The sequence below is a fragment of the Miniopterus natalensis genome, chromosome 2 (assembly GCF_054644295.1).
Source record: "Miniopterus natalensis isolate mMinNat1 chromosome 2, mMinNat1.hap1, whole genome shotgun sequence".
NCBI lineage: Eukaryota > Metazoa > Chordata > Mammalia > Chiroptera > Miniopteridae > Miniopterus > Miniopterus natalensis.
The window spans coordinates 78,118,236-78,140,863 of NC_142082.1; the positions used below are offsets into that span (position 1 = coordinate 78,118,236).

At 38.1% G+C, this 22,628-nt stretch overlaps 1 protein-coding gene and 1 pseudogene across 1 annotated transcript in view; one reads left to right on the top strand and one right to left on the bottom strand.

Moving 5' to 3' along the window:
* The window catches only part of WDFY2 (WD repeat and FYVE domain containing 2), a 190,610-nt gene that overhangs the window by 117,966 nt on the left and 50,016 nt on the right, over nt 1–22,628 (top strand). Inside the window, exon 5 of the mRNA XM_016213832.2 lies at nt 15,283–15,433. Coding sequence (XP_016069318.1) covers nt 15,283–15,433 — 151 coding nt within the window. The remainder of the gene's footprint in view (nt 1–15,282; nt 15,434–22,628) is intronic.
* On the bottom strand, nt 3,444–4,013 carry LOC107537744 (large ribosomal subunit protein uL6 pseudogene; annotated as a pseudogene).

A 22,628-nucleotide genomic window follows, 5' to 3' on the forward strand; every position in this document is an offset into this window, starting at 1 on the left:
CAGATGCAGTTTGTGACTATCCCTGAGTACCCTCTTTGGAGCTATCAACAACCCTCAGCTTGAGGTCCCCTCTGCTGGGGCTGGGTGCATTTGGACAGCACCAAGATGCACACCAAAATCTCCGTTTCCAAGGCCCGGGTCTAGAAACAGATCAGGCATGGACTCAAAGTAGTCTGAGATCTGCCTCTATTTGCAGGCTGATTAATCCGATTTTCTTAATGAGCCTTAGGCTGTAGAATCTCCACAGGGTGGGGAGGCTGGTTGTTATCTGTCTCTTAACAGGCCTCAGGCTATAGAAACAACTCTGGGTAGGGTGAGAGGTTTTCCAGCAGGGTAGGGCTATTACTTCCCTCCTCAGGCAAAAGCCAAAAATTGCCTGAGAAAGATGTCATGTGCTGTTCTGGGGGAATGACTGGGCACTGCAATCCAGATAGGCGCCCTCTGATTTCTCTTTTCAGAGCCCACAACCCCAGACTGTCCTCACATAGCTCTAGTCCACTCTTCCCTCGCTCTGCGGGAGCCCAAGATGAGTGGCTGCACACACAACTTTGTGCCTTGACTCTTTAAAAGGGTGCCTGCATTTCCTGTTGCCTCTCCCTAGCAGACAGAAACTCTGCTGCTTTTCACAGCCAGATGTTATGTGGGCACCTTTCTCAGTTCTGGTGCTCTTGGCTGGGAAGTCCAGCCTGAGTTACGCCCCACAGTCCTCAGTGGGAACCCCCCACAGCTGAGCTATCCCTCTGGACCTTCAGCTGCTGCCTGTGGGAGCCTAGCCAGGTCTCTCGTGTCCACACTAACTACCAGTCTCTATGTGGTCTCCACTTTTCCGCCTTGGTTATGTGAGTGTTCTCCAGCTAGCCTTCAGTTGGTTTTCCGGATGGCTTTTCTATGTTTTAGTTTTATACCCAGATTGGTCCTGGGAGAATGTCAGTGTAGCTTCCACTCAGTGTGCCGCCCTCTTGGATTCCCTTGTTTCTCTCTCATTGATGAATCTATCTTTCCCTCTCCCTTCCTCTCTCTCTAAAAATCAATAAAAGCACATTTAATTTAAAAAAGGAAATAAAGAACTGCAGTCAACTCTGGATATTCACAGAGGTATTGGTTTTAGTACTTACCTGACGATATCAAAATCTGCAGGCACTCAAGTCCGTTATATAAAGTGGCTTAGAACAATGAATACAGTTTGCAGATCAAAAAACTGTTTTTGATCAGTGGTTGGTTGAATCCACAAATGTGAAACCCATGGATATGGATGGCAGACTATATTTATTGTAAAAAAATCCACGTATAAGTGGACCTATGCAGTTCAAACCTGTTTGTTCAAGGGTGAACTGTATAAGATTTTTTTCTTATTATTTAAATTTCTTTAAAAGACAACTGGCTATTGAACTAAAAATAATGACAAAGTAGCATGATGTTCATAATGTATATAAAATTAAAATGTGTGACAATAATAGTACAAAGGCCAAGAGATAGGGAGAAATGGAAGTATATTATTGTCAGGTTCTTATGCTATACATAAAGTGGTATAATATCACTTGAAGGAAGACTATAAGTTAAAGATGTATACTACTAGCTCTAACACAACCAATCAAATAACAAATCAAAATGTTGGAACTCGTATGCCAACCATTGAGATAAAATAGAATCATATGATAATTCTGTTACTCAAGAAAAAAAGAGTAAGAGGGAAAAGTGGAAAGAAGAAATGCGCAAATAGAAAACAAACAGTAAGATGATAAATTTATACCTAACAAGTTTTCAATAATCACATTAAATGTGTATGATCTAAAGCCAATTAAAAGACAGGCCATCAGATATAGTGAAAAAGGGAGAACCAAATCTTAACTACTTATAAGAAATGCACTTGAACTATAATATAAGTAGGTTAAAAGTAAAAAAAGATAAACCATGCAAACACTAGTCAAAAGAAATGTGGAGTGGTGTGGCTCTGTTAATATTAGTCAAAGTAGATTTCAGAGCAAAGAATATTACCAGGGATAAAGAAGATCATTTAATAATAAAGGGGTCCAGTCCTTCAGGAGGGCATAACAATTCTAAATATTTATGCATCCAATAAACATAGCTTTGAATTTATAAAGTAATACCTGATGTAATTTTAGGAGGAAAAAATAGACACATTCACAATTATAGTCAGAAGTTTTAGTACTTCTCTCTCAAAAATTGATTGAACATATCAATGATGGATAGAATAAACAGGCAGGAAATCAATAAGGTACAGAGGACTTGAACAACACAGCCAACTTGCTTTAATTGACATCTGTGGAACATCCCATTTAACTGAAACAGAATATACATTCTTTTCTAATGCTTATAGAATATTTCCAGGTAGACTGTATTCTGGGCCATAGAACAAGTCTCAATAAATTTGGAAGACTTCAAACCTTGCATGGTATGTTCTTTGATCAAAGTGGAATTAATTAAAGTAGAATCAATAATAGATCTCTGGAAAATCTCCAGATACCAGGAAGCTAAATAACCCACATCTAAATAATCCATAGGCCATAGAAAAAAATATCATAAGAGAAATCAGGAAGTATTTCGTACTGAGCGAATATGAAAAAACACATATCAGAATTCACAGGATGCTGCTAAAGGGAAAATTTGTAGCATTAAACACTGATGTTAGAAGAGAAGAGGGTCTTAAAACAGCTTCTACATTAGGAAACCAGAAAGAGATAAAAGAGCTGAAGCAGAAGTCAGATCATATCAAAAGTTCATGAAATAGAAAACAGAAAATAGCCCAGCTGGGCGTGGCTCAGCGGTTGAGCCTCGACCTAGGATCCAGGTGATCGCGGTTTGATTCTCAGCCAGGGCACATGCCCAGGTTGCGGGGTTAATCAATGACTTTCTCATCATTGATGTTTCTATCTCTCTCTCTCCCTCTCCTTTCCTCTCTGAAATCAATAAAGATATATTTAAAAAAAAAAAAATAGAGAAAAGTCGATGGCATCAAAAGCTGTGGGGTTTCTTGTTTGTTGTTTTCCCGAATCAATACATGGCTTTTATTGCATCTTTAAAATATCACAAATAACTCTGGCTGGTGTGCTTAGTGGTTAAAGTGTCAGCCCATGCATTGAAGGGTCGCCGGTTCGATTCCTGGTCAAGGGCATGTACCTGGGTTGCAGATTCGATCCCTGGCTCCCGTCAGAACATATGCAGGAGGCAGCCAATGACTGTCTCACATTTATGTTCCTCTCTCTCCCCCCTCCCTCCATCTTTTCCACTTTCTCTAAAAATCAGTGGAAAAAATATCCTTGGGTGATGATTAACCACATATATATGTATGTACGTATGTATATATATGTACATGCATATATATATACACACACACATATATACATACATGTATACATATATCACAAATAAGTCTGAGGAACCATTCTCTATCTTGCTGGTGCTATAGCTGGAAAACTTAGATCTTACTCATCAGCCTGCTGAATTGTTCCTTTTTCAAAAACATAGATACCATCTAAAAATTTTCTGATATCCTTGTTTTTAACTGGTGTAGCTTGCTCAATCAAAGCAGCTGAATTTCATGCAAGTTCAATGTTGTTTCCTTCAAGGATTAACTCATCTTTCTGGGCTTGAGATACTGACTAAGCAATGCTTGGCCTCATCCAAACCCTGCAGGTGTATTTTTCACCTAAGAAATTTCTGATTTCAGCAAGAGAACCATTCTCCTGTTTAACAACATTGATGGGGAAGTGAGCATACACAGACCTCATCTTGTAACAGAAGCCCAGTGTAACATCCTGGTTCATGTTCTGTACATGACAGCAGATAGTGCGAACTGTGGCCAGTTCCTTTCTATTTCCTCCCCTATTTGTCAACCCAGAGCCTCTTCTTTGTCTTTCCAAGGAGACTGAGTTCTACATTGATGTGACTGAATTCCCTCCGCTGGAGCCCTTCACAATAACTGTGGGTGCCTTCAGAGTAATGGCGACATTTTCTGGAATGTTGACAGTTGTATTGCTGAGAATGGTCTGCATCCTCACAGCAAATGAGGCAAAGCAAAGCTGTGTTTTGTTTTTGTTTTGAGAAGATCAATAAAAGTAATAAATCTCTGATCAGACTTACCAGAGAGAGAGGATGCAAATTACTAATATCAGAAATGAGAGAACTGATATTATAGATTCTAGGGATATTTAAAGGAAAATAAGGAATATTATGAACAAATTTATGCTATAAATTTTACAGCTTAAATGAAATGAACAAATCTTTGAAAGGTACAAACTGCTAAAAGTCACTCAAGAAGAAATAGATAATCTTAGTAGTCCTGTATCTATTAAAGAAATTGACTCTATGATTAAAATCTTCCCACAAGGAAAACTCTAGGCCCAGATGGCCATCCTGGTGAATTTTGCCAAACAATCAAGGAAGAAACAATACAAACTCTGAGAAATTAAAGAAATAAAAGACTTTTCAACTCATTTTATGAATTCAGCATTATCTGATACTAAAACTAGACAGAGACAGTACAAGAAAAGAAATCTACAGGCTAACATCCCCCATGAAAATAGATGTAAGAAATCTAACCAAAATTTTAGCAAATCAAATTCAGCAATATATAAAAAGCATAGTACATCAAAACCAGGTGAGGTTTATACCCAAAGAAATGAAAGCAGTGACTCAAACAGATATTTTGTATATCCATGTGCATAGCAGCATTATTCCTAATACCCAAAGGTGGAAGAAAATGTGCTATATACATACAAAGGAATATTATTCAGCCTTAAAAAAAAAAAAGGAAAATTTGACATTCACTACAATATGGATGAACCTTGAAGACAATATGCTAAGTGAAATAAGCCAGTCACAAAAAGACAAAAACTGTATGATACCACTTATATGAGGTACATAGAATAGTCAAACTTGTAAAGGCAGGAAGTAGAATGCTGGTTGTCAGGAGGTGGGGGAGAAGGGGAAATGGGGAATTAGTGCTTAATGGGTTCAGAGTTTCCATTTGGGAATATGAGAAAGTTCTGGAGAGTGGATAGTGGTGATGTTTATGTAATAATGTAAATGTATTTAATGCCACAGCATTGTACACTTAAAAATGGTTAAAATGGTAAATTTTATGTTTTGTTTATTTTACCACAATAAAAAAGAGATTGCGTATGTAAATTGCTTAGTACAGTACCTGAAACATAGTTCATCAGTTCAGTAAATATTACTCTCTCTCAGAAAAGGTGGAGGAGGAACTAGTGTTGACAAGGATGTGGAGAAATTGGGACCCTTATACAGTGCTGGTGGGAATGGAAAATGGTGCAGCCACTTTCACAGTTTGTCAGTTTCTGGAAGAGTTGAACACAGATTTACCTTGTAACAGTATTTGTACTCCTAGTTATACAGGGGTGGAGAGAAGTAGGTTTACAATTGTTTGTAATAAATAGTACAGTAAATTAATAATAATACAAGAAATAAACTCGTGTACTAACAACTGTAAACCTACTTTTGCCCACCCCGTATACTCAAGGGAATTGAAAGCATGTATTCACACAAAAACTTGTACACAAATATTCATAGCAACGTTACTGATAATAGCCAAAAAGTGAAAAGAGCCTAAATGTTCATCATTGGATGAATGGATAAATAAAATGTGGTATATTGATATAATGAATTATTATTTGGCCATAAAAATAGGAATGAAGTACTGATACATGACTATAATGACACAGATGAACCTTGAAAATATGCTAATAGAAAGTAACTAAACACAAAAGACCACACATTGTATTTCATTTATATGAAATAATAAAAAATAGGAGAATCTATAGAGATAGGAAGTAAATAGTGGTTGCCCAGGGATAGGGGAAGGGGAAATTAAGGATATGGATTTATCTTGGGGCAGATGGTGATGTTCTGGAAACATTTTCCATGATGATTATACAACATTGTGAATATACTACAAACGACTGAAGGGTTTCAATGGTGAATTCTATATTGTGCGAAATTTATGTTAATAAACATTTTTTTTTAAATCAATCAGTGATACCAAAACCAAAGACATTACAAGAAAGGAATATTACAGTCCCAGTATCTCTCAAGAACTTAGATGTAAAATCCTCAAAAAAAAAAAAAAAAAATATTAGTAAATACAATAATGTATAAAAAGAAGTATATACCATGACCAAGTGGGATTTATACCAGATACGCAAAGCTAGTTCAGTGTTTGGGACTATATCAAACTAAAAAGCTTCTGCAGAGCAAAGGAAATTGACAACAAAACAAAGAGGCAGCCAACCAGATGGGAGATGATATTTGCAAACAGTAGCTCCAACAAAGGTTTAATTTCCAAAATATATAAAGAACTCATAAACTCAACACCAAACAAACAACCCAATCAAAAAGTGGGCAGAGGACCTGAACAGATACTTCTCCCAAGAAGACATTCTTTTGCATGTGGTCAATAGATATATGAAAAGATGTTCAACCTCACTAGCAATTAGGGAAATGCAAATCAAAACTACAATGAGATACTATCTCACACCTGTTAGAGTGGCTATTATCAACAAGACAAGCAAACAAGTGTCTTGGCCACCATGAACAGTGCTGAAAAATGAACATAGGGGTGCGTATATCTTTGTGAATACATGTTTTCTAGTTTTTCGGGTATATACCCAGGAGAGGGATTGCTGGGTCATATGGTAGCTCTATTCTTAATGTTTTCAGGAATCGCCAGACTGCTTTCATAGTGGGTGTGCCAGTCTACATTCCCGTCAGTAGTGAATGAGGTTTCTCTTTTCTCCACAACCTCTCCAACACTTTTTATTGCTTGTCAATTTCCTTTGCTCTGCAGAAGCTTTTTAGTTTGATATAGTCCCATTCATTTGTTTTTGTCTTTACTTCCCTTGCCTCTGAGGTCAAGTTCATAAAATGTTCTCTATGACCTAGGTCCATAAGTGTGGTACCTATGTTTTCTTCTGTGTCACTTGTTTTGGGTCTCACATTTAGGTCTTTGATCCATTTTGAGTTAATTTTTATACATGAGGACAAACTATAACCCAGTTTCATTCTTTTGCATGTGGCTTTCCAGTTTTTTCAGCACACATATTGAAGAGGCTTTCTTTACTCCATTGTGTGTTTCTGGCCCCTTTGTCAAAAATTATCTGCCTATATACATGTGGTTTTATATCTGGACTCTCTGTTCTGTTACACTGATCTGTGTGTCTGTTTCTGTGTCAATACCATGCTGTTTTGATTATCATAACTCTGTAGTATAATTTGAAGTCAGATAGTGATACCTCTGGCTTCATTCTTTTTTCTCAGGATTGCTTTGGCTATTCAGGGTCTTTTGTGGTTCCATACAAATCTGATGGTTTTTTGTTCTATTTCTTTAAAAAATGACATTGGCATTTTGATGGAGATTGCATTAAATCTGTATATTGCTTTGGATAATATGGCCATTTTAACTATGTTGATTCTTCCAATCCATGAACACAGGATATTATTTCATTTTGTTGTGTATTTTTCAATCTCTTGATAATGCTTTGTAATTTTCAGTATATAGTCTTTCACATTCTTTGTTAAGTTTATTCCTAGGTATTTTATTCTTTTGATGGCAATTGCAAAAAAAAATTGTTTTTTTCTTTTTCTAAAGTTTGGTATTAGTATACAGGAAGGCAATGGATTTTTGTACATTAATTTTGTATCCTGCAGCTTTACTGTATTTGTTTATTGTTTCTAATAATTTTTTGGTGGAGTCTTTAGGGTTTTCTATATACAGAATCATGTCATCTGCAAAGAGAGTTTTATTTCTTCCTTCTTTATTTGGATGCCTTTTTTTTTCTCTTGCCTTGTTGCTCTAGCAAGGACTTTCAGAACTATGTTGAATAAGAGTGGTGAGAGTGGGCATCCTTGTCTTGTCCCTGACCTTAGAGGAAAAGCTTTCAGTTTTTCACCATTGAGTATGATATTAGCTGAGGGTTTATCATATATGGCCTTTATTATGTCAAGATACTTTCCTTCTATTCCTATTTCATTGAATGTTTTAATCATAAATGGATGTTGTATCTTATCAGATGCTTTTTCTGCATCTATTGATAAGATTGTATGATTTTTATCCTTTCTTTTGATAATGTGTTTTATTACATTGATTGATTTGCATATGTTGAGACATCCTTGTGCCCCTGGAATGAACCCCACTTGATCATGATGTATTATTTTTCTTATGTACTGTTGTATTCGATTTGCTAGTATTTTGTTTAGGGTTTTGCAACTGTATTCATCAGATATTGGGGTATACTTTTCTTTTTTGTGTGTTATCCTTGTCAGGTTTAGGTATCAGGGTTATATTGGCCTCATAAAATGTGTTAGGAAGTATTGCCTCTTCTTCAATTTTTTGAAAGCGTTTGAGAAGGATAGGTTTTAAATCTTTGAACATTTGGTAGAATTCACTGGTGAATCCATCTGGTCCTGGACTTATGTTTTTTGGGAGGTTTTTTGTTTGTTTGTTTGTTTTTTAATATATCTTTATTGATTTCAGAGAGAGGAAGGGAGAGGGAGAGAGAGATATAAACATCAATGATGAGAGAGAGTCATTGATCAACTGTCTCCTGCATGACCCTGACTGGGGATTGAGCCCACAACCTGGGCATGTCCCCTGACTGGATATCGAACTGTAATCTGGATCATAGGTTGATGCTCAGCCACTGAGCCATGCCCGGCCAGGTTTTTGGGTGTTTTCTGATGGTTGTTTCAATTTCTTTGCTGCTGGTCGATTTAGATTTTCCAATTCTTCATGATTTAGTCTAGGAAGGTTATGTATTTCTAGAAATTTATATATTTCTTCTAGATTATTGAATTTAGTGGCATATAGTCTTTCATAATATTCTAGTATGATCCTTTGTATATCTGTGATGTCTGATGACTTCACCTCTCTCATTTCTAATTTTGTTTATATGGGTCTTTCCCCTTTTTTTCTTAGTGAGTCTAGTCAGGGTTTGTCAATTTTATTAATGTTTTCAAAGAGCCAGCTCTTGTATTAATTTTTTGTATAGTCTTTTTGTTCTCTATTTCATTCAATTCTGCTCTAATTTTAATGATTTCTATTCTTCTGCTGACTTTGGGTTGCTTTTGTTCTTCTTTTTCTAGGATTTTAAGGTGTAATGTTAGGTTGTTTACTTGGGATTTCTCTTGTTTCTTGAGATAGGCCTATAATGATATGAACTTTTCTCTTATTACTGCTTTTGCTGCATCCCAGAAGTTTTGATATGTTGTTTGTCATTCTCATTTGCCTCTATATATCTTTTTTTTTAACTTATTTTTTATTTTATTTTTTATTTCAGAGAGAGGCAGGGAGAGGGAGAGGGAAACATCAGTGATGAGAGAGAGTCATTCATTGGCTGCCTCCTGCACTCCCCCTTGTTGGGGATCAAGCCCACAATCCAGGCATGTGCCCTGACTGGGAATCGACCCATGATCTCCTGGATCATTGTTTGATGCTCAACCACTGAGCCACGTTAGCCAGGCTCTATTTATCTTTTGATCTTATTCTTTTATTTCTTCTTTAACCCAGTCACTTTTTAGTAGTATATTCTTTAATCTCCATGTATTTGTGGGTTTCTTTACTTCCTTTTTGCATTTGATCTCTAATTTCAAGGCATCGTGGTCAGAGAATATGCTTGGTATAATTTCAGTCTTCTTGAATTTATTGATGCTAGTTCTGTGAGCCAACATATGGTCTATCCTTGAGAATGTTCCATGTGTATTGAAGAACAATGTATAATATGATTTTCTGGGATGAAAGGCTCTATAAATGTCAATTATGTCCATTTGGTCCATTTCATTTAAGGCCAGTACTCCTTTATTCCCTTTCTGTTTGGTTGATCTGTCTAATGCTGTCAGTGGAGTATTGAGGTTCCCAACTATGATTGTGTTTTGGTCTGTTTTTCCCTTTATTTCTATGAATAGTTGCTTTATATATTTTGGTCCTCCCTGGTTGAGTCCATATATATTAAGAAGTGTTATGTTTTCTTGATGTAGTGTTCCCTTTATCATTATAAAGTGTCCATCTTTGTCTGTTGTTATCTTTGTTGTCTTGAAATCTATTTGGTCAGATATAAGTATGGCTCCACCTGCTTTTTGGTGAATGTTATTTGCATGGGGAATCATTTTCCACCCTTTTACTTTGAATCCACCTTTATCTTTGCAGCTCAGATGTGTCTCTTGTAGGCAGCATATGGTTGGATTTTGTTTTTTGATCCACTCTGCTACTCTGTGCCTCTTTATTGGTGAATTCAGACCATTTACATTTAGGGTAATTATTGATGTATGAGGATTTCCTATAGCCATTTTACCTATTTTTTTTCTTGTAGCTCTGTTCCTCCACTGCTTCTTTTCCTTTGTAAATCTGTTTGTTGTTTTTGTTTAGTGGTGTTTCATACTTTTTTCCTCTGTGTCCTCTTTCCTTAAGTTCTGTGTCCTGACTTGGGGGCTTTTGTTTGTGGTTATTATTAGATTTATAAAAAAGAAAGTTGCATATTTACAATAGTGTTTTTTCCCCCGAATGCATCTGATGTTCATCCTCCTTTGCTAGTTCAGACCTTTGCTCCCTACCCCTTTATGTTTTTGTTGTCACAAATTATCCTTGTTTATGCTCTAAGTTTTTTGGTGATCTTATTCATAGTGTTGTGAGCTTATGGTCTTTGTTTCAGGTAGAATAACTCCCTTGAGTATTTCCTGCAATGGGAGTTTTCTGGTGATAAAATCTCTTAGCTTCTGTATGTCTGGGAATGTCTTTATTTCTCCTTCATATTTAAAGGATAATTTTGTTGGATATGTTATTCGTGCCTGGTCATTTTTCTCTTTCAGACATTTGAATATTTGGTTCCACTCTCTTCTGGGTTGTAGAGTTTTTGCTGATAAGTTTGATGAAATTCTGATGGGTTTTCCTTTGTAGGTCACTTCCTTCTTTTCCCTGGCTGTTCTAAGAATTTTTTGCTTTGTCATTAATTTTTGACAGTTTTAATACAATGTGCCTTGGAGAGGGCTTCTTTGGATTGAGGTAACTAGGTGTTCTATTTGATCTTTGATTCAAGGATCTAGTTCCTTCCACGGGTTTGGGAAGTTCTCATCCCGTGTTTGTTTGAATAGTCTCTCAGTTCCCTTCTTCCCCTCTTCTTCCAGAATGCCTATTATTCTAATACTGCTTTTTCTGATGGAGTCAGGTAGTTCTTGTAGAGCTCTTTTATTTTCCTTTGTGCTCAGATCTCTCAGTTCTTCCCTCTGCATCATTTCTAGATTCCTATCATCAATATCACTAATTCTTTCTTCTATCTGGTTTTCTCTGTTTTCTATGCTCAGTAGCTCATTGCTAATCTTAATTGCATGCTTCATTTCCAGGACTTTTGACTGGTTCTTCTTTAAATTTCAATCTCTTTGGTAAAGTACTTGTTTTGTTCATTGATTTGTTTTCTGAGTGCACTGAATTGCCTGTTTTTATTTTCTCGCATCTTGTTGAGTATTTTCAGAACGGCAATCTTGAAATCCCTGTCATTTATACCACATATTTCCATGTGTTCCAGCTTGCTTTCTGGGGATTTTTTTTTTTTAGTCATCCTCGTTACCATGGTTATTCGTGGTATTTGCTACTTTCCTTTGTCTAGGCATAAATATCCCTTCTATAGCAGCGTTGTCTGATGAGGTCTTTCTACTATTTTCTAGTAGATGGCTCTGAATCACAAGGATTATTATTTTTTTACCTCTATGATTTCCCAGACTTGACCTCCACAGCTTCCATAAGGCAGTATAGCGTGCTGCTTGGGGTTGGGGTTTGTATTGCCCTCGCTGTCATGGCAACCCCCACCTCTGGGATCCAGCCTCAAGTGCCAAACCTGGGGCTAAGTCACAGAGGGAAACAGTAGTTCCACTGCAATAGCTCTTGGTTTACAGATAAAATGTTCCTCTGCCCAACACTGAGGGCAGTGGGAGGCGAGTTTTTGGAGTCCAAAGTGTGGCAGGGCTCTGTGGTTCTGTTTGTTTGTCAGAAGCACCCCACCTGATAATGAAGAACTATGCGGCAGAACCCTGCACTCTGTCAGGCATTTGCTCACTCATTCACTGTTCTCTCTGCTTGCCCTCCTGGACTGCCCTCTGTAGCTCTCTGTTCCTTCCAGTTGAAGGAAGTGCTTGCTACCGCTGGCTTCCTTACCTCTCCTAGTCATGCTGTGAGCTCCCTGCTGTAGGGCTGTGTCTGAGGACCATCTCAGCTTTCTTTCCTTCTCATCTCTGCGTATTCCCGGTTACCTGCCTTTAGATGTTTCAGTGCTGGGGTCTCTCAGGCATGTCTCGGTGTTGATAGGGAATTGTTTGTTGAATTTTAGTTGTTTAACTTGTTGAAATTTCAGGGGGAGAGGCTAATGGAGATCTCTCATGCCACCATTCCTCTGATGTCACTCGACAGAGACCAGGGTTTTAATTCCAGCTTTCCTTGGTTGTCTAGCTTTTGAACAAGTCATTTAACATTTTTATGCCTCTTTCTCCTCTGGCACATGATGGAAGTTCAGAGGGCTAAACCCCCCCTTATCTTTTGGGCTACCGTACTCCCTTTGGACTTAGAACATGATAGATAAAAGGTCAAAGAACACTTCATGAGAAAAAGAGGCCAAGTGCTGGAAGCCTCTTTCTGCCCAAAGTAGATGTAGTTACATTTGGACCCATTAGACAGTTTGTTTTTATCCTATCATTGGTGGAACTTGAATTAGACATCTGATGACACAGACATGGCAAGATCTTCAGAGTTTCTCCAGGAAACCACTTTATTATTTATTCATTTATTTATTTACTTATTTATTTTTAGAAAAGCAAGAATTTATCGATCACAGCAAAAACATACTTAGAGCAGTGAAACAATTAAAGGCATAGAAGAAGCAACAGGAGAGCCTAGGCAGAGCTGCTTTGGCTCACTGGGTAGTCACAGAAAAGGGGGCCTTCGGGACAGGTTCAGGGGCTTAACCCGGGACAAGCTACCATTGCCCATTGCTCCCCTGGTTGCAAGTCTCATGGAGTCCCTTAGAGATGAGGGGATATGTTCCTATGAGGGAAGGGAATGGCACAGGCGTGCTCCCTGGAGGGAGAGCTCCAGAAAGTCACATCTTTTAGTTAAAGATGTTATGATCTTCTGTTGATTTGTTGATGGTAGCCATTCAACAAACGACTCCTGCTGGTGAGGATGTGGAGAAAGGGGAACCCTAGTGCACTGCTGGTGGGAATGAACACTGGTGCAACCACTATGGAAAACAGTATGGAGGTTCCTCAAAAAATTAAAAATGGAGCTGCTTTTTGACCCAGTGATTCCACTCCTAGGAATGTATCTTAAGAATCCTGAAACACTAATCAGAAAGAATATATGTACCCCTATGTTCATAGCAGCACAGTTTACAATAGCTAAGATCTGGAAACAGCCCAAGTGTCCATCAGTAGATGAGTGGATAAAAAAGCTGTGGAACATATACACCATGGAATACTATGCAGCTGTAAAGAAGAAAAATCTAGTACCCTTTGGGACAGTATGGATGGACCTGGAGAAAATTATGCTAAGTGAAATAAGCTAGGCAGAGAAAAATAAACATCACATGATCTCGCTTATATGTGGAACCTAAAGAACTTAATAAACAGATGAACAAAATAGATTCAATGTTGTGAAGCATAGATCAGACTGACGAATGTCAGAGGGATGGAGGAGGGAAGGTGGGTGGAGGGGGAGAGAGTAACCAAAGAATTTATATGCATATATGCACAACCCAAGGACACGGACAACGGTGGGGAGAGGGACTGGGGAAGGGGATGGGATGGGGTGGAATGGGCCATTGGGGAGAAAAAGGGACATTTGTAATATTTTAAACAAAAATAAAATTTTAAATAAAATAAAATTAAAAGATGTTATGATCTTGACTGTGGCTGATACTCTGAGAGGCAGACATTTACTGTAGAAAAGTATTACTTCTACACATTTTCTGTGTCCCTTTAGAATCTCATGTTTCAAATATCAAATTTTAAAACATCAGGCATTTGGTGAAATAACTTTCCTATGGGTATTCACTCTGCTTCTAACTGTTGTTTGGTAACCAATCTAAAAGGGCCATCTTGCCAAAGCCAGGTAATGTCTAAAATGAGGGAACCACCCATTCTTTCAGGGTCACTACAATAACAGATAATAAATTTAAGTACCTGGTACTTGTTAGACACGCAGAAACTGGCAGGTGATATTGTTACTACCGATAGAGCTACATTGATCCACCCACACTGTCTTAACTATTTTTATGATCAGAATGGGAAACTGCTATCTTGTCTGTCACTGCATCACACTCATGATCAGTCTACTCTTGCTTATCAGACTGGACCAATGACGCCCAGGTTCCAGGGTCTCAATCTTTGTTTATTCTAGTCAGCTCTGTTCCGTAGCCACAGACCCCCTTTTTCTTACCCCCTGGAATTGTAGAATAAGAAGAAAGCAAATATTTTACTGATTTTATTTGATAATTGAGAAGCCACTAGACCTTGACCAAACTACTGAACTGTATTGTGCCTCGGTTTGCCCATATTAAAATAGGGAGGTGGAATAGATGACATGAGTTTCTTCTAACTCTGAAGTTGTGATGCAATAATTCTGTGATATTGTTGCTCTTGTGTATGAGCAACCCTGGTAAATTTGTTCTCATTATCACATATATGTGTACTTTGACATAAGGCTTATTTCATTCTCTTTTGTTTAGTACTTGGGACTAATTTTGCCCTCCATTCCAAGCGTTTGATTTTTTTTTACAGGAAATTGATGTAGAACTCTGTTGTAGATTTATACACCAGCCTTCCTCAAAAGGAGAACAGTAATCATCTTTACTTTTTTTTTAAAGCTTAAATAAACTGACCCATTACTTTATTATAAGAACATTGTTCCTACTGTGTTTTGTAGTCACACAGAATCTGATATTCTCTAGTCCAGCAGCTTTACCATGTTTGAGAAAAGTGGCCCAGGCCCTTTGGTAATGGGTGCCCTCTTTGATAGTAATCTTTGGGTTGGTGACAGCAAGAAAGAGATCAGTGGTAGTAAATGGATCATTAAAAAAAAAAAAAATCATGTAAGAACCTGGCTGTGCCCCTTTCTAGTGACATACCCTAACCCCTGGTGAGAACCCCTTTTCTGCCTGTGTTTGCTTGTTCTGGGGAGGGGAGAAGAAAATGATGCATCTTTGTGGACCTTGCTTTACCAGCCTCCTTTAGGTTACTTCATGGATTGTTTTCTTGCCTCTTGGTTTTCAGCGCATCAGAGCAGAGTGACGATGATCCTGTTTGTCCTGGAGCTGGAATGGGTGCTGAGCACGGGACAGGACAAGCAATTTGCCTGGCACTGCTCTGAGAGTGGGCAACGCCTAGGAGGTTATCGCACCAGTGCCGTGGCCTCGGGCCTGCAGTATCCTTTGCTGGAGAAAATTCCTTGGTGGGAACTTAGCTGCTGACTTCTTTCGTTCATGAAAATTTTGGGTATGTGCAACTTGAAAGGTTTTTTATTTGCTGACTTGCCCTGCTGATTAAGATATTCGTAGACTTTTCTAATGAACAAATCCTCATATTGGAGAAGTAAAGTGAGGTTATTTCACCTAAAGTAACAGACCCTGCTGAGTAGGTTGTGCTGTACTATGACCCAAAGCCTGACGTCTAGATAGAACACAGTCAAGATTGTCTCAGTTGTCATAAGAAATTACAGAACATGAACATAAAACCATCACAGAAATGCAATCTTTTATGTTTGTACAGAAGTAATTTACACATGGATACTAAGGTCATGTACACTCCCACTGGTGCCTGGCAGAAGAACCACAGGATTCCTATTCATTTAAAAAATATTTGAGAGGGCTCCCATGCCAGGGCCTTAGTAGGTTAGCTGGTATCTATAGGCTTTGTTCCAGGCCCAAGACTTTTCCAGGATATGTAGAATGATATTATTTTTATCCCCCAAGTCTCCAGGGCCCATGTGCTCAGTGTGAACGCAGCTAATGCTGAGTAATCCTCATATCTGGCCCACTGGGCTCCAGCAAGCACAGGCTTGATAAGTGTGAACCCTGTTTGGATGATGTTACCATTGTAAGGAGTAAAGAGCCCTGCTTTTCTTAATTTGAAAAGCAAAGAACTCTTTTCACCTTCTGGCAAATGAGGAAATAGGTGGAGACAGGTTACTTGTCAGCCAAAGCAGGAAGAAACAGTAAGACATACTTTCAAATTTCATCTCATTTGTAAAGTACTTATTCAGCAATTCTCAACAATCTGAAAAAGGACTGTTTCTTTGCAGTAGCTGTATTTTTTGTGTGGGGGGGCTAATGTCACTTTTTTCCTCTTTGGAAGGTCAAGATGAAGAAACTAAGAATGGCTTTTGTAGAAGGCTGTAAAAGTGGCAAATTACCAGGAAGACCAGAAATGAAGGTGATAGAGAGGGTGGTACCACCTGTTAATAAAAGAAATTCTAGTATTTACTTTTTAAAAAGCAGTTCAGACAAGCCTAATGCCTGAATTGAAATAACGAATTCTCTTGCCAATAGATTCATGATTTCTTACAGTGTTAGAGCTAGAAGGGCCTGAGATTATCCAGTCCAACACCTCATTTCACAGATGAGTCAGCTGAAGCCCAGGAAGCATGTGTTGCCACCTAGCTAGGATGTAGGAAAATCAACACCACAACCCAGGTGTTCTGCTTGGACTGCTGTTTTTCCCCATCATAACTGCATTACCCCTTTGAGGACAGAACTAATGGCACCAATATAATTTGTTCTTAATATGCTGGCTTCTCTTCACTAGTCAAGCCTAGTGATTTATCTTCTGTATCACTAACCAAGCCAAGGAGGAGAGAGAAAATATAGATCTTGCCCTTAAGAAGTTTACCTTTTTTTAATTTATTATTGATTTGAGAGAGAGAGAGAGAGAGAGAGAGAGAGAGAGAGAGAGAGAAACATCAATCAGCTGCCTCCTGCACCCTCCCTACTGTGGATCAAGCCCTCTACCCAGGCATGTACCCTGACCAGGAATCGCACTGGCAACCTTTTGGTGCACAGATGACATTCAACCAACTGAGCCACCCTTGCCAGATAGTTTTTAAACTATCTGAAAATGAAACACACATCACAAAAACACGGAGTTAAACTTGTCTTGACTTTGGTGGTCTTTGACTCTCTTCAGGCATCTCCAGAAGTCATCCTTGTTTTTTGATTACTTCCTTTGCCCACACCATGTGGTTTATCAAGCAAAACTAACAAACAAACAAGAATCATGTGATTGGATAACAGAAGCCTGTGAGGGAGTGTGTGTGTGTGAGTGTGTGAAAGCCGGTGGCTTCATTTCCTAGTCTCCACGACCATCCAGTCTAACCATACTATTAAGGTGGAGGGGAGCTGCAATACTACAGACAGACAAGCCCTTGCAGAAGATTCCCTCACCTCCACCAGCTCTGCCTCTGTAGTTCCAATTTTGGAGTCATAGTGCCAGCTCTTGGTCCTAGGAGCATATACATTCCTGGTAATTTTCCAGTGCTACACGTTGACGCCATAACAGCACTGCTTTTACCAGAATCTCAGCCAAGAATCGTGGGACTTTCCCAAGGCTGGAGGTTGTTCCCTGGGAGCTACCTGGTGCACAGATTAACAGGCAACCTATACAGTGTTGCGGTTCACATTAAAATCCAGTTTTTAAACACATTTTCTCATGGGAACCCTCCAACCCCACCTCTTTCTCTTCTTTCTGTCACCTATCATACTCACAGTTTTTTTGTGTTTTTGTTTGTATGTGTGTGTGTGAGAGAGATATAAGGGAAGGAAGAAGCAGATCTGCAACAACATAAAATGTTCAGAGTAATATTATTACCCCTATTTCTCTTCATAATGGACACTGGGAGGTGTAGATAAGAGACTTCTACAGATGAACTAATTCTACTGATGAGCTAATTTAATTCTTTCCCATCTCCTCCTCAGTCATTCATCCAAGCCAACAAGTGAAAGAATGAAGCACATTAAGTTCAGCATTTTTTCTATTTATTTATTTATTTTTAAATATATCTTCATTGATTTCAGAGAGAGGAAAGGAGAGGGAGAGAGAGAGAAACATCAATGATGAGAAAGTCATTGATCGAGCCCCCAACCCGGGCATGTGCCCTGACCGGGAATCGAACCCTGATCGCCTGGATCCTAGGTCCACGCTCAACTGCTGAGCCACTCCCCGCCAGGTGCATTTTTTCTATTTTTTCAGGCCCCTTGCTGGAGAGTAAATATACAATGAATATAAATAAAATTGAAGTAGAGGAATAAAGAAAGACAAAGAGACTGACCATTTTAGAAATTAAATTATCAATTTCTGAATAACTTCAAAAATCTTTGGTTGCTTTGGCCAAAGATCTGAAGCTTCAAATATTAAATGGTCTATAATACCACCACCACCACCACCACCACCACCACCACCACTAATAATAATAATAGTAATAATGGAGAGAAAAAGAATAATTACATTTGTAGTCCCTGAGAGTTTATATAGGGCTTTTATATAATGTTACTTTGTTCACCATGAATACAGTAAGGTGAACTAAAACAAAAAGACCTAATTCTCAATTTTCAGAGTGTAGAAACCAAAGGCTCAGAGAGACTCAGATAGCTTATGTGACTTTCTCGAGGTCACATAACTGTTAGCTGGCAGAACCAGGATTAGAATTTGAGTTTAGCTAGCCCTCTGCCCAACTAGATACAGCAGAATAGAGCTATTTCTCAGAGATCCCATGGCAGGTTGAATTTAGGAAATAGAGCTGTTTCCTTCCCCACTTTACTTCCTACTCTGTAAATTTGTCAATACTCTATCCAGCCTCACCTTTCAGCCTTATAATTTGGCCATATTTGATCACATTTTTCATGCTCCCAAGAAATAGTTCAGATACTCTTCATTTTAACATTCTGTTCATGTTGGAAATATCTTCCAGATGTCATATGTGTAGTGAAATGTCTTTCCACCGAGTAGTCTCCTAGATCTCTTCCTATTCAAGGAAGAGTGCTGAAAAAGCTATTAAGATTACCTTGATTTTCATATTTCCTCATACCATACTTAATGCCAGTCACTCTGGCTTTGAGGTTGTACTATAATTTTATTTCAGCCCTCTTCCAGATAGTTTTTGTTGGGTTTGTATTTTTTTTTTAGAAAATTTTATTATTTACCTGCAATTGTAAAGACTGCTGGGTATTGGATTAAATCTGTTTTTTCATCTTTGTTCTTATAATTAATCAAGATAAATTTAAAGTGATCTTATTTCACATAAGCCTTTTTTTGAAATATGTTTTTATTGATTTCAGAGAGAGGAAGAGAGAGGGAGAGATAGAAACATCAGTGATGAGAGAGAATCATCGATTGGCTTCCTCCTGCGCTCCCCCTACTGGGGATCAAGCCTGCAGCCTGGGCATGTGCCCTGACTGGGAATCAAACCCACAACCTTTTGGTGCAAGGGACGATGCTCCAACCAACTAAGCCGCACAGGCCAGGGCTATTTCATGTAAATCTTAATAGAGTTTTACGTATATCTACCTATTTGTAGAGTATAACTTTTCTCCCTTGTTCTTGAGACTGGAAGAATTTGTTATGCCTTGTTCTCCTTCACTATTTTAAAAAATGTATTATTATGAAAAATTTCAAAACATGTACCAAATTGGAAAAAAAATAGTACGGTGGACACCTACATACTTATCACTCAGATCCACTGTTGATTCTTCTATCCCTTTTTGCTTTCTCTCTCTTTTTGCTGGAGTATTTTATTTTATCTTATTTATTTATTTTTTAAATATGTCTTTATTGATTTCAGAGAGAGGAAGGGAGAGGGAGAGAGAGATAGAAACATCAAAGATGAGAAAGTCATTGATCGGCTGCCTCCTGCATGCCCCTTGCTGGGGATCGAGCCTGCAACCCGGGCGTGTGCCTCAACCAAGAATCGAACCTTAATCTCCTGGATCCTATGTCGATACTCAACTGCTGAGCCATGCCGGTGGGGCTGCTGGAGTATTTTAAAGCAAATTCCAGACTTTATGTTATTCCATCCTTACCCTCTTCATTGTGCACCTCTAAAAATTATGGACTTTTTTCAGTAATCATAGTGCTGTAATTACTCGTAAAAATTTGTAATCACTCTGTGGTATTGTTGAATAATCGATCTATTTTAAAATTTCACTTAATATTGCTAAAATGACATTTTGCAGTGATTTTGTTTGATATTGGGTCCAGACAAGGTGGTCCACACATTGGATTAGGTTGCCATATCTCCTCAATCTCATTCTAGAGCAATGAACCCCCCCCCTTTTTATGCCGATGTGGAAGTACTGAGTCAGTTCTCCTATAGACAGTCACACATACTAAATTGATCTCTGCTTCCTCATGTTTTTAACCTGTTCTTCTACTTACCTGTACACTGAAAGTTGCCTCTAAAATCTTGATTCAGTTCAGATTCAACCTTTGTTAAGTGCACTTGGTAATTGTGCTGTTGTGTTCCATATTGCTTCACAGCCAGAAGCACATAGTGTCTGTTGTTGCCCTTCCAGTGAGGCCAACATTGATCAGTGGTTCAGGTGCTGACAGCCGTTCCCTGCAGTGCAGTCCTTCCCATTAGCCTTTCATTTAATGGTTTCATCCATTGCTGATCTTTGCCTGAACCAGTTCTTTCATTAATGTCGCAAAATGGTGAATTTGTAATCCCATCATTTTTTCACAGGTATTAGTTTGAATTCTTCTATAAGGTAGAACTTTACCTCATTTAACTAGGGCTATTTGATTATCCTGAAATACAATTAGTACAGCAAAAGCAACATAATTTCTTAATTATTTCTGTAGTTGCTCACTTTCAGATAGAGATGTAGTGCCATGGATGCCTCCAGTAGGAATCTTTTATAAGCTCTTAGGGTTTGTTTTTTAAACAATATATTCAGTATATTTCAATAAATTGCAATGCTCTATTGTCCCATCTTTCACCAGTAAGAGCCCTATCATATTGGTTCCTATGTCATTTTTTTCCTTTATAAATAAAACCAAACATTTATTTATACCAAAGAATTCCAACACTGGATCTTTCACATATGAAGGACAAAGTATTATATCTATACACACAGCAAGGGGTGGCAGGGCTATAACAAGAGAGTTTATAGCTTTCCCACAATTACAGGTCTACCATTTCAGTTTCACTGGAGACAGTGTTCTGCTCCTATTCTCAGATACGTTTACAAGACCGAGGGGCAAGTCTTCTCACTGGATGGCATGTGAGGAAAGGGGAAGGTAGGAGGAAAAGAAGGTAGAAAGCTTAACATGAAAACAGTGTGGCCACATCTCCCATTAGCTCTAAAGGTGTTGTTAGCATAAAACCTATATAGATGCTTTTCTTTTGTTAAAAGCAATTAAGTTATACCCAATAATTAAATGAATTCAAAATGACCAAGTCAAAGAAAATTGAAAAAGATTTTGCCTTTCCCCTCTTACCAGCTGTAGAGCATGTTGGGAGATGTAAGTTGAGAGGACCGAAGTAAAGAGCCTGGGAGGGAAGGCTATTAAAGTTTTAAACTAAAGTGAAACTAAACTTATAAGTGAGTTGAATTTAGGGTTAGGTCAATACAACATAATTCATCCCTGTGTCATTTTGATACAACCCCATAGCTTCTGATAGTTTCCTTCCTTTTTGGCACAGCTGTCTTAAGTTCATCCTGTACCTTCCTGCCCCAGTCCTGCAATCAGCCTCTTCTTTCAGTGAGAAATAGTATTTAGAGAGAGCTAGAAAATATAGGGTGTCCCCCCAAAATGTATACATCCATTTTGAATAATGATAAAGGCAGTGTTTATTAAAATACATTTTCAAAATTGAGCTATCAGCTGTTAAAGTGTGTATACATTTTTTGGGAGAACACCCTGTATGTGTATTTTTAAAAAGAAAATAAATTATCAGTGCATATAATATTGTTTCAAAATAATAATAGTAATATAAAAACAAGACTACTGAATGAGATTTTATGTTTCTTTGCAGTTCTCTTTGTCCTTAAAATATGTTCTTCAAAGGATGCACAAAGTGCTGTGTTTTGAAGTCACTTGAAATAATTCTGTTAATTATGTGGTTATATCACCAATTTGATAATTATGCTCATTCATTTTTATGTTGTCAACTTGGGTAGGGGGAATTCTATTAACTTTATAAATATTTTTAATGTGCAAAAGAATTGCAAGATTCCAAAATGGAAACTATATAACAAAAGAGAAGTCTCTCCCATTTTTGTCCCTTCTCCATAGGCAGCCATTTTTCTTAGATCTTGATTTATCCTTCCAGGACTTTCTTTTCTTTTTTTTCTTTTTTTTAAAATATATCTTTATTGATTTCAGAGAGAGGAAAGGAGAGGGAGAGAGAGATAGAAACATCAATGATGAGAGAGTCATTGATCAAGCCCGCAACCAGGCATGTGCCCTGACCGGGAATCGAACCCTGATCGCCTGGATCCTAGGTCGACGCTCAACCGCTGAGCCATGCCCGGCCGGGCTCTTTTTAAATATGAGCATGCACATACTTATATTTTCTCCCTGTTTTACACAAAGGTAGTAAAGCATATAAACTCTTACATACCTTG